The sequence below is a fragment of the Symphalangus syndactylus genome, chromosome 11 (assembly GCF_028878055.3).
Source record: "Symphalangus syndactylus isolate Jambi chromosome 11, NHGRI_mSymSyn1-v2.1_pri, whole genome shotgun sequence".
Classification (NCBI taxonomy): Eukaryota; Metazoa; Chordata; class Mammalia; order Primates; family Hylobatidae; genus Symphalangus; species Symphalangus syndactylus.
In genome coordinates this window covers 69,730,245-69,742,809 of record NC_072433.2, presented here as the reverse complement: position 1 = coordinate 69,742,809, position 12,565 = coordinate 69,730,245, and the positions used below count along the sequence as shown (strand labels likewise).

The 12,565-nt window shown below is 37.2% G+C and overlaps 1 protein-coding gene across 14 annotated transcripts in view; it reads right to left on the bottom strand.

Moving 5' to 3' along the window:
• ATG10 (autophagy related 10) overlaps positions 1-12,565 on the bottom strand; it is a 299,098-nt gene that overhangs the window by 82,089 nt on the left and 204,444 nt on the right. For 11 of the 14 annotated variants that reach the window (XR_008649375.2, XR_008649374.2, XR_010114443.1 and 8 more), the window contains one exon: positions 8,985-9,082. Coding sequence is in view for 11 of the 14 variants with exons in the window: in XM_055233288.2 (XP_055089263.1) it covers positions 8,985-9,082 (98 nt within the window). In the remaining 3 variants the exon portion in view is untranslated. Of the gene's footprint in view, positions 1-8,648; positions 8,693-8,984; positions 9,083-12,565 lie in introns of all 14 variants that reach the window. The other 3 variants (XM_055233290.2, XM_055233291.2, XM_055233297.2) reach the window with 1 other exon arrangement.

The following is a 12,565-nucleotide window of genomic DNA, read 5'->3' as shown; positions in this document are numbered from 1 at the left end:
GTGAAAGTGAGAAAGAAGTTTCATATGCCTTTTTTTTTTTTTTTTTTTTTTTTTTAAGACAGTCTCACTCTGTTGCCCAGGCTGCCAGGCTGGAGTGCAGTGGCATGATCTCTGCTCACTGCAACCTCTGCTTCGCGACGGTTCAAGTGATTCTCCTGCCTCACCCTCCCGAGTAGCTGAGATTACAGGTGCCCGCCATCACACCTGGCTAATTTTTGTATTTTTAGTAGAGATAGGGTTTCCCCATGTTGGCCAGGCTGATCTCGAACACTTGACCTCAAGTGATCTATCTGCCGTGGCTTCCCAAAGTGCTGGGATTACAATTACAGGTGTAAGCCACCATGCCTGGCCCATATGCCTTTTTTTTAAAGGTGAGATTTCTGGACACTTCTGGTAAAAATCAGTTACGCCCAAATAACCTTTTTTTTTTTTTTTTAAGAGATGGGGTCTTGTTATGTTACCCAGGCTGGCCTCAAACTCCTAGGCTCAAGCAATCCTCCCACCTCGGCCTCCTGAGTAGCTGTGATTGCAGGTATGAGCCACCCTGCCTGGCCATTCTTCATACATTTCTTAATGTAGGAAAAGTCTAAGGAACAAACAGAATTCATTAAAATGTGCTTTTGTTTCCCCAAACAGGAAAAGCACAATGGAGTATGAATGACAGTAAACATTTCCGAATGGATAAAAAAACGAATATTGGCTGGGCACGGTGGCTCACACCTGTAATCCCAGCACTTTGGGAGGCGAAGGCTGGCGGATCACTTGAGGTCAAGAATTCAAGACCAGCCAGGCTAATGGGGAGAAACCTTTTCTCTACTAAAAATACACACTTGGTAGTGCATGACTATAATCGCAGCTACTTGGGAATCTGAGGCACAAGAATCACTTGACCCGGGAGGTGAGGGTTGCAGTGAGCCGAGATCATGTCACTGCACTCCAGCCTGGGTGACAGAGCGAGACTCAGTCTGAAAAAAAACAAAAAATGAATATGGAAAGTACCCTGACCATGTATGGTACCCATAGCATCAACAGCTAATAAACATTAAAAGTCACAATGCATGTACAGACTGATAATCTAAAAATAATTGCTAGTAGAGACAAACAGAACTGTCATTATTACTCTAAGATGCCAAAGTAAGGATATAACAAAGAGAGTATATCTCACACACTCCTGAGACAATAAACTGTGGCAGAATCACTGAATACTGCTAAAACATAGGAAGGTTTCTACAAAAAGCCTGCAAGCTAGATACATTTACTGTGCTGCCATAAACCCGCCCCCTAAATGACTTATTAATACCCACAGCTAATACCTAGAAACTCAGATTCAATAAATTAGCAGCAAATTACAGAGAAAACAATCACATGACATCTGTAGTCCCATTTAAATAAAGCTCCACCATGAAAGAAGCCTGCAAAGGAAGCTGGCAGTGATTCTGAAGAAGCAGCAGCAATCCATAAAGGCTTCTTAATTTTCTCGTCATTTAAGAATTAAACCACTTCCAGTTCACACAGATACTACCAGGTGCACTAAACTGATGTCATTATCAGCCATCAGGAAATACCCACCGAGACCTATACTGACACTGAGAAGTTTTGTTAAACAGCTGTGTGTTTTAATTGATTTGTATTATTTAAAATAGAAACAGTTAAAAGTCAGTTATCGGATGTTGTGTAAAAGAGATGCCTAAAGACTCCGGGGAGACTGAGTTCAGAAGAAAGCCAATCACTGGAACTTCACTTGAGCACTTAAGATTATTACTAGACGAAGCACAATTAAATCATCAGTTTATCAGCCATCATTATAAATCACCAGGCAACATATCAAGCTTCATTATTTAAGAATCCTTAACCAGTGACTTCCTGCATCACTGAGAGTCAAACGCAATCTATTCACCAAAAGGTACCTAAGGAGTATGTTTTTTTTGTTATGTTTTTGTTTTTTTTTTTACCCTGAGAAATTTATCATGGAAACATAATGAAACCCACTAAAATTAATTGTCATGTTTTTGCATGTTTTAGGCATTCCAAAGTCTTCAAAAGGAACTCAATGGTATTTGGGATACGCAAAATGTGTGCTGCACAGGCTTCTCCTATTCCACTCTGTACAAACATTTAAACTTACTCTTATATAGTATTAAATACTTGCATGGTAGGATCAAATGAGGAAAATAATCAATGGGTTTCTTCCCACTTTTATCCATCCAACCCCATTCATTCACTTGTACTTTCCCTTCCCAGACATATGGAATCAGAAAACAAAGAACCTCCAAAGTTTTGGTTTCCAAATTTAAGCACATAGTTCAAGTGTTAGAAAGAATATATTTTAAAAGAGATAAGATACAGATTGAGTTTCATATACAACTCTCTCTCCTCAGGGCTGGGAAGGAAAGCAGGGGCTTGGAGAGAGGCAATTTTGAAAAGGCCATTTCCCAAGAGGGGCATGTGTATGTACACATGCTCATGTGTATGTATATATATGCGTACAAAATGACACAACACAATAGACTCTCTTGTGGTTTGGAAATTTGAGAATAGGGAGGATATGGTTCTAGTACATGGTAGGTTTCATGAAGAAAAGTCCCTTCCATCATCATCATTATATTTAGGCAGCTGTAAAACAGGAGGGGCAGCCAGACTTTTCTGAGTATAGAAGGACTGCAGACAGCCACCTGATGTTTCTGCAGCCCTGTTGCGGTAGCAGAAAAGAGTAAGGTGTAGCAGGGCTGACTTATTCATTAGACAGAGTAGGCACAGTGCCTGGGGTCTACAATACCTTTAGGGATCCATGAAAATATTTTAATTGCTTTTTAAAAAATAAAATAATAAACTTGTAGGTCAAAGAAAGTATTTTAATATATAGTATGAATACAGTCATCTAATAATGCAGCTATAAAATATAATTTTAATACCTTTTTATGGAGAAAGGAGTCAATGAAGGTAAATGTGTCTAAGGCCCACAAAAGTCAGGATGTGGTCCTAGAAAGCAAAGGTTTCATGAGAGAGAAAGCGAGGGTGAGAGAGAGGAGGAGAAAGAGGCAGCACAGAGCTGAAACAGAGCCCCTGGGGTAGATATTATTAGTTAGGGTCCAGAAGTTTAGTATCAATTCCAGGGTGGGAAGGGGGGATCCTAAATTTGGCATAGCTTAATCTTCAATGGCTGAGAAAATCACTGAAATAACTATGTTTACCTGGAAAAAATAATAATGATTATGACTATAATGATTACATAATATATTTACTACATATTATGTGCTAGGCAATGTACAACGTATTTTACATATATTGATTCATTTAGTCTTCCCATTCACTCTGTGTAGATGCTACTGTTACCTCTAATGGAAAATCAAACTAAGACACAGAATCTTTGTAATTTAACCAAGATCATGCAGCTAGTAAGTGGTGGCATACAGAGTCAAATCCACTCTCTCTGGCTCCAACACCCAGATAAAGGCACTACCATTTCCCAAAGGAACCAGTTCTCCTTGGCTGACTCCAACAAGTCTGGGCAGGAACTGCACAACATGCATGTGCAACCACTTGTCATACCACTGAACAAGGAAGCCATCAAAGCCACATGGGTTGTATCAAAATGACTCAGGAGCCAATGTCTTTGGCCAGACTTCCACTGGCTAAAGATGAGGTAAACTGAACATCAATAAAGATAACCACTACTATGAACTGACACATACAAAACATTTATATCTATGAGTCCATAAAGACATATTTTTTAAAGTTCTTGGTTACCTTAGGAGGATACTAGAGAAACAACTCATTATCTTGAAAGCTAGCTCACAAAGGGAAAGAATCAAGCATTTATCCTGCCTTTCCTAATCAAAGCATACCTCAGGTAAGTAAGACGGAGAGAGAAACTTTGTCATTATAGAAGTAGTCCAACTAATAAATAATAAATGACAGCATTAGAACAGCACCATCTTGCAACCACTAATGAATTAATGGGTCTAGGCAATAATCATCAATGGCTGCTAACATCACAAAAAAGAGGGATAACCAGACATAATGTCCCCCCCGATGGCATACTCAGAAACAACCATGAAGTATTCTTGCCAAAAAATCGAGCCTGAATTTGATCAAGCCTCAAGATCTAACTACCAGTTTATAAAAAAATACAGGGAGGAACATACTAAACACCACAGAAATACAATTAGAAAAAAAAATCCAGACTGCAAAACACTACAGAACAAATGACCTGTTTCTTCAACAAAAAATTACCAGGAAAAAAAAAGAGATGGAGGAATGAGAATCTGTAAGATTCCAAAAGTCTTAAGATATGTTAACTATTTTAATGTGTAAACCTTATTTTGGATCCTGATATAAACAAACTATAAAAAAAGAACTTGGGAAATTTAAACATTAATTGCTTATTTAATGATATTAAGAAATTATTAGTAATTTTATTTGTGATAATGGAATTGTGGTTATGTTTTTTTGAGTCCTTACCTTTTTTAATTAAATATTGTATTTTGAGATAATTGTAGATTCATGTTTGGTTGTAAGAAATTATACAAAGAGGTCAGGTGCAGTGATTCATGCCTGTAATCCCATCACTTTGAAAGGCCAAGGCAGGAGGATCACTTGAGGCCAGGAGTTCAAGAGCAGCCTGGGGAACATAGTAAGAACCCCATCTCTACTTTAAACATAAAAATTTTAAAAAATGATACAAAAGGATATCTTATGGAAACCTTTATCCAGTTTCCCCCAATGGTAACATCTTGCAAGACTATAGTACAATATCACAAACAAGATACTGACGCTGATTCAGTGAAGATCCAGAACATTTCCACTGCCATAAGGTTCCCTCATGTTGCCTTTAATAGCCACAGCCATTTCCCTTCCATTCACACTCCCTATCACCTGGCAACCACAAATCTGTTCTTCAGTCCATGATTTTGTCATTTCAAAAATGTTATAGAAATGGAATCAAACACTCTGCAACTTCTGGGATTGCCTTTTTGCACTCAGCATAATTCTTTGAAGATTCATCCAGGTTGCTGAGTATGTCAATAATTGGTTCCTTTTTATTGCTGAGTAGTATTCCATGGTAATGGTATGCTACTCTCTGTTTAACCATCTACCCACTTAAGACACCTGGGTTTTTTTCCATTTTGAGCTATTATAAATAAAACTGATACGAACATTCATGTAGAACCCTTATCTTTTAAAAATACTTACTTAAATTTGTAGGGATGAAATAAAATGATGCTAGGAACTGCTTCAAAAAAGTTCCTAACTGTATGAGATATGGAAAAAAACAAACTCTTCATCAGCTAATAAGCACATTACACAATTATCTCTACTTTTGTATGTGTTTAAAATTTTCCATAATATAAAGTTCAAAAAAAGAATCCAGTAAGAAAAAATTACTTATCTGACCACTATACACCCCTGCACATAAACACATATATCTTAAAGTGAAATTGAAGGTACCCTTTTTTATTTTGTGACTTTAGGCCATGCCAAGATCACAGGAATTCCTTTCTTAAAACATAGAGCCAACACCTTCCAGTGATCATTATTGTAACACTCACTATAACAATTAAGGCAGATCCAACCTAAGTATCTGTTAACTTTCTTTCAGAAGTTTTCTTATTAGGCTACAGGGTTGATATAATAGGTAGTCTGTAATGTTGGACAAAAGTAGGTAAGTAATCACCATAATCAAATGTATGAAATTTATGAGCGGCTTGTCTTCAAAAGAGGGCGTTTACATCTGACATGAATAGGTCCTTATCATCAAGACAAATGCTGAAAGAACAGAAGTGTGATTACTAAAGATGAAGAGCAACAAACTATATGAGCACAATCAGGCCTGAAAATGAAGTGAAATGCATTTTATATTATGCAAAGGCTGCTTTTGTTTTTAAGCCATTCTGGAGGACAGCATATTATTATCATGTTCAGTCCGCAAGCTAATGATTCCTTAGTATAATTCTGCAGAACGGTGTCTACTATTCAACACCACCAATATTCTATCAGCCCATTCTTCCCTAGTGCTATATCATCTTCTCCCCCTCCATCTCACTGAGGACACCTTGTTTTTTCTTTGTATGTGGTACTAAAAAATGAAGACCCATTCTCCCAAAGATCTCAAGCAAAGAAGAGGATATAAATACCAACCCATTAACCAATCTGGGATTAAAAGCCAAGATCTCCAAAGGAAATATTCATGATGATTTTCAAATGCCAAGTAGTGCAATGGCTACAAATGAGTTTCCCCTACTTGGTCTGTAATGCCTCAACATGCAGTGTGATGAGCAATTTTAAAGCTTAAATAAACATTGTTACTAGAAGTAGGGTATCTGTTCACCCATCAAATCCCAATAAGATCAATTCCAAAGGACCACCTAAGTTTTATAGTTGTGTCGTAGTGTGGTTATATCAAATATCCCTCCTATTAAGTGAGCCCCAGCCTTGGTGTTAGAAATAGTAATGCTTGCTGTGATAGGATTTGATCTGTAATACCATACTATGATAGGGAGGAAAAAGATGGTATACTAATAGGCTATCTGTGTGACAGTGAAATAACTATAAAATGAAAGACATTAGCCAATTCTATTAAAAACAATCTATATACAGATTGGTTCAATGGTGAGTTTAACAATGTAAGAGTTCTATCAATAAAAAGAAATCTATGGCAACATTGTATCAAAATCTTGTTCTTATGTCACGGGTCAAAACCAAGACACGTGGAATTAAAATATAAAATATCATAGACCACTGGAAATTGTGCTATATACAGGCCTGCATTAAGGAGATTAATTATCTGCTAGAGACAGAAAAGGAAAATGGTAAGAACTGGATTCAAGAGTATAATGGAATTGAGAAAGGGTTGATAAATGGGTGTGAAGTTAAATACATATATATTTTTGAATATTTTTTTCCTCTATCTTTTGCCATCTTTCTTGACTCTTACAACCAAACATTTTCTGGGTCTTGAGGATAAGGACTCTACAATACAAATTTTTGTACAGTTTGTGGCCACTGACAAGACACTAGAAGTTGGAACTCTTAGCACTCATCTTGACATAAAGGTTAATCCAAAATAGTTTGTATAAAATAAAATGTTCTTGCCAAATCTTTACGGTTGGTTTTCTCATATTTCATATTATACTTCTTCATAGCACCACCAATGCCTGGTCTACAGATTTGGATTTCAGAGGGGCAATTTTTGTGAGTTGAGGTGGTTTCAGAGAAAGGAATGTATGAGAGGACAGGTAGTAACAGGTAATGCATACAGAAAAATGAGGGAAGGCATTAGATCTAGAAAAGATCCCAAGAACAAACTGTACAAGAGGAGTATAGAGAGATGAATAACCATATTTGGCAAGAGCTGTGTAGAGCGGAGGAGTAGAAGATAAACTTAGAAGAGCAGGTTGGAACCAGGGAGTGGCAACCTCTGAGGCCCAGGCAAAGCATTTAGACCACATCCCATAGGCCCTCGGAGAACTATTGCAGGTTTCAGCACAGGTAAGTAAGCACAGCAGTGGCTAAAAAGATATGACTACAGGTAAGAGGCAGAGAGGAAAGGAGCAGAAGACCACAGATAAGAGGCTTTACTAATTGTTCCACGTGAGGTCAGAGGGCTTGATCTAGGAGGGTGACGGTGGGAACAGAAAAGATTAATTTGAGGGGCAGTGTGAAAGATACAAATACCTAAAGCTAGTTTTGTCCTCAATTAAAACCTAGGAAATGGTCATTGTTAAAGAACCACTTACAAGATGCTAAGGATTCGTATGTTGATTGGGAGGTAAACTGTCATTATGATCAAACACATAAGAAGGCATAAAAATTCTAATAACTGATAAAGTCATTTTTAAAGGAAGCTTTCATTAAGCTGAACAGAAGCTTGGAAAAAATAATATTTTTGACATAAGTAAAAATCATTTTTAAGGAGATCATGATTGGTTGCAAGGTGATGAGTATTTTTAAATTTCCAAAATAACTACTGATTTTAGCAAGGCAGTGATGACTTATATGATTGACAGATCTATTTTCTTTACTTTTGCAAATCTACTTTTTATATCTACTTTTGCAGATCTATTTTCTCTACTTTTGCAAATCACTATTGCAACCATATTATTAATCAAAAGCTCTTCTTTTTTGCAAATGTATTTATGAGTAAAACTGTAAAACAGTATAGATTACATAAGCCAAATCATCTATTTCTTAGTATATAAGCCAACTTAGTTTCTATTTTCATTTGCTTAATACATTTTTATTGAGCACATACTATATGATAAATACTGTGCTGGTGCTGCATGTACAATGAAGAATAAAAGAGACATGGTCTGCCTATATGAGAGCTCATAGTATGGACAGTCCCAGAATTAGGATGGTCCAGCTTAACAATTTTTAGACTTTATCATGGTGCAAAAGTGATACATCTTCAAGAGAAACCATATTTTGATACCTATACAACCATTCTGTTTTTCACTTTCAGTATTCAATAAATTGCATGAAGCTATTCAATATTTTATTATAAAATAGGCTTTCTGTTAGATGATTTTGTCCAACTGTAGGCTAATGTAAGTGTCCTGAGCACATTTAAAGTAGGTTAGGCTAAGCTTTGATGTTTAGTAGATTAGGTGTATTAAATGCATTTTCTACTTAAGATAGTTTCAACTTACGATGGGTTTATCAGGATGTATCCCCATTGTAAGTCAAGGAGTATCTGTATAGTGGAAAAGACAGACATCAATTTTTTTAAATCATCCTAATATGTAATTTAAAATTGGAATAAGCATTCTAAAGGATAATTATAGGGTACTCTGAGAGCTTATAATAGGGTGGCTAAACCAAGACTGGGTCTGGGAAGGTTTTTTTTAAGGAAACTGTCTTTGAGGTGAAATATGTAAAGATATAGACAAGTGAAATAGGGAAAAGAGTTGGAGAGGGAACTAGAAGAAAAGATGAGCAGAAGAATACAATAAAATGCATACAATAAAATGACAACACTCTCCGACCTGTTGTGTAATAGTGTCCCATGGTCCCTGTAGCAGTCGCGTCTTATAGCACTCATGAACTCCTTCCCATATGTCCTTCAGAGTTAAAGGTCTCCCATCTGTGAAAGTGCATGGTAAAGACTGAGTTAGTAATTCATGTGACACAATGGTGCTTGGTGTCAATCTAAAACTCCTGAAAGAATATCATGACTTTTAGAAAGATCTTCAGTGCACATGCTATTTATATATCAAGAGAGTGCTATATGAATTACTATTTTCTTCCTGAGGGAAATTTAAACATTCAAGCTTCTCAGCTTTGTATCCATCTAGCATTTAAATTATCTGCTCATTCACTGCCTCTAGGAATTTTACAAAATAAATAAAATCCAAATGTGTTTTAGAGAGAACTGACAGATACAAGCACAGGCAAAGGAACCAACAGACTCCCATATTTATAAAGGTGCACCATGAATACTCTGAATCCTTCATACTTCCTCTAGTCCTTAAAACAAAGAAGCCATACCCATGCATCTTTCACATTCTCATGGAGTATCTATAATGTCCAAATCACTCCATCAGGTACCATGGAGAATAGGGAGAAGAAAAACAGACAATTTCTCCTAACAAGGAGCCTATCATCTACTGAGGAAACTATGACAAGTATATTACAGTAGAGTGGTCTCTGCATGAAGAAGACTGAAGCTCACTGATGGTCCAAGGAAGAGAGATATTAACACTTGGTGTCTATGGCAGGTGGAGAAAGGGACTCTTGGGGTGGGAAGGGACAAAAGAACGGGGTTGGCAGGAAGAGGGAAGTAAAAGTTTTATTGAACAATAATGCTCTTTTTCTTTAAGTTGTTTCAATTATCCCTCTGTATCCACCCAAACGATGTATTTTTTTTTTTTTTTTTTTTTTTGAGACGGAGTCTCGCTCTGTCGCCCAGGCTGGAGTGCAGTGGCGCAATCTCGGCTCACTGCAAGCTCCGCCTCCCGGGTTCACACCATTCTCCTGCCTCAGCCTCTCCGAGTAGCTGGGACTACAGGCGCCCGCCACCACGCCCGGCTAATTTTTTGTATTTTTAGTAGAGGCGGGGTTTCACCTTGGTCTCGATCTCCTGACCTCGTGATCCGCCCGCCTCGGCCTCCCAAAGTGCTGGGATTCCAAACGATGTATTTTACAAAGACCACTATGGCACTTATACTATACACAAGGTAAGTAAAGTGGAAAAATAGGTATCTAAGTTCTGAAAAGAAAGCAGAAAGAAGAAGTCACCTAAAGATTTCAAACCATACACTGCTGGAAAGAAGGTGTCTTAATGCTAGAATCCAATATAACTTGATCCATTCAGAGCTATAAGGCCCTCAAGACTTATGGGCGTGCTCTTTTGGGCTAATGGATGATATCACTTAAAGATATTTCACATAGCAATATACTGAATATTTAGACCAAAGAAGTATTTGGTCATCAGGGGCAACAAAGCATAAGGAAAATAATCTACTCAAGAGCTCCAAAAATCACTGTATTAAGACTTTCAAGTATAAGTAGAAATGTATGGTGTTGGGGGAAAAAGCACTAGATTTGGAATCTGGACTAAGTTTTAAATCCTGGTGTTGGCACTTACTCTCTATGTGAGTGCAAATTATTTTGCTTTTAACTTTACCTGCAAAATGAGAATAATGATCCTTTCTGGGTATTGTTCTTTTGAGGCTTACACTAGTGAATGCACCCAGGACTGTGTTAGGCACACAATAAGAGCTCAATAAATATTACAAATCTCCTCCCAGCCCTCACACAATTATTCCAGTAATTCTCAAACCTAAAAGATTCATTTCTAGACTGTTATTTCTTAGAATTTTCCCATGTTGCTATACCGTGCATATCATCTTTGATATAGTACCATACTAATATCACAAGCAGGGCATTTCTCATGTTTGACCTAAAAAGTTGAACTTTTCCTCAACCTTTATTTTCAATAAATAGCAATAGAATATTTTGATATATTTTCAATAAGTATCTTCATCTTGGCATTTATCTGGCGGCAGGAGACCATTATCTTGTGATAAACAGTTTTATTCCATTGACATTTCCATGTCTGTAAAATGAACAAGATTTATTCATCCAATTAACATTTGAATGTCATGTTTAGCTACAAGTTACAAACAAGCTGCCTTCAGTACCTGTGTTATATTGTTTTCTGAACACATTTACAGAGTAGGGCCAAACTCTGCTCTTAAGCACTATGCATCTTTGAAATATGCACATGCCATGCATGCATATGTGTGTGTGTGTGTGTGTGTGTGTGTGCGTGTGTGTGTGTATTGGTGTGGGAAGAGGCAAATAAGATCTTAAGTACTTTAGTGTCAAATAGTAAACTAATCAAATTATAGAATGACATGCTTTTAAAATAATTTTTACATGTCAAAGTTAGAAGTAATCAAATACCTGCAGTAGGATAATAAAATGTTAGAGCTAGTATAACCACTAATTTTATAAATAGTGCAGCCAAGGTCTTAGGAAATATGTATCTGCCAAAAGTAAGCAGCCAGTTCATGACTGAACTGAAGTCTGAATCCAGATCTCAGGACTCACCAGTGCTCTTCCTGCTGGTCCACACTGCCTCTGAGGGCAGAGGCATTGCAAATGCTTTATAAATAGTTACTGAGTAAATGATAAATGATGAAAAAATGTCTTCCTTAACTTTATTTCTACTAACATAAAGCTTTTCAGACCTAGAGAAGAATGCTGGGTTTCATATCTGGTAATCAGTAATGATTTTAATTTTATTCCTTAAAGTATTTCAGGCAACAATGTAAGTACGGAGTAAATGGTTTGGATAGAAGTTAATTTTAGAAGTAGATGTTTTATGTAATTGGGCACCTACTATATGCCAGGCATCTGTTCCAAGCCTTTGTGATACATCAGTGAGCAAAACAATCATCCTTGTTTTCATGGAGGTTACATTATGCCTTGGGGTGTGTGTGTGTGTGTGCGCGCGTGTGTGTGTGAAAATAAACAACAAACACAATAAACAAGTAAACTGTATATTTTCTTAGGAGGTGATACATACTATGGTGAAAAGGAAAAGTAAACAGGCTAAGAAGTGCCAGCCAGAGGTGGGTTTGCAATTTTAGACTTTAGTGAGAAAGTAACTTGTGTACAAACACTGAGAGGCACAGCGTTCCAGGGAGAGGTGCCAACCAGTGGAAAGACCACCAGGACTGGGTAGGGGATAACTAGCACTACATGCATATCACTAACATTCGTCACTTAAAGACAATGACTTAAAAAAAACACACATAACTTTATCAAGATATAATTCACATATGTACAATTCACCCATGTGAAGTGTACAATTCAATTATATTCGTAGAGTTGTGCAATCATCACCTCAATCAATTTTAGAACATTTTCATCACCTTAAACAACAACAACAACAACAGCTGGGCATAGTGGCTCACGCCGGTAATCTCAGCACTTTGGGAGGCCCAGGTGGGAGGATTATTTGAGGCCAGGAGTTTGAGACCAGCCTAGGCAACAAAGTGAGACTCCATCTTTACAAAAATGTGGCTATATAGGGAAGGGCAGACACAAGAGGCCAGGA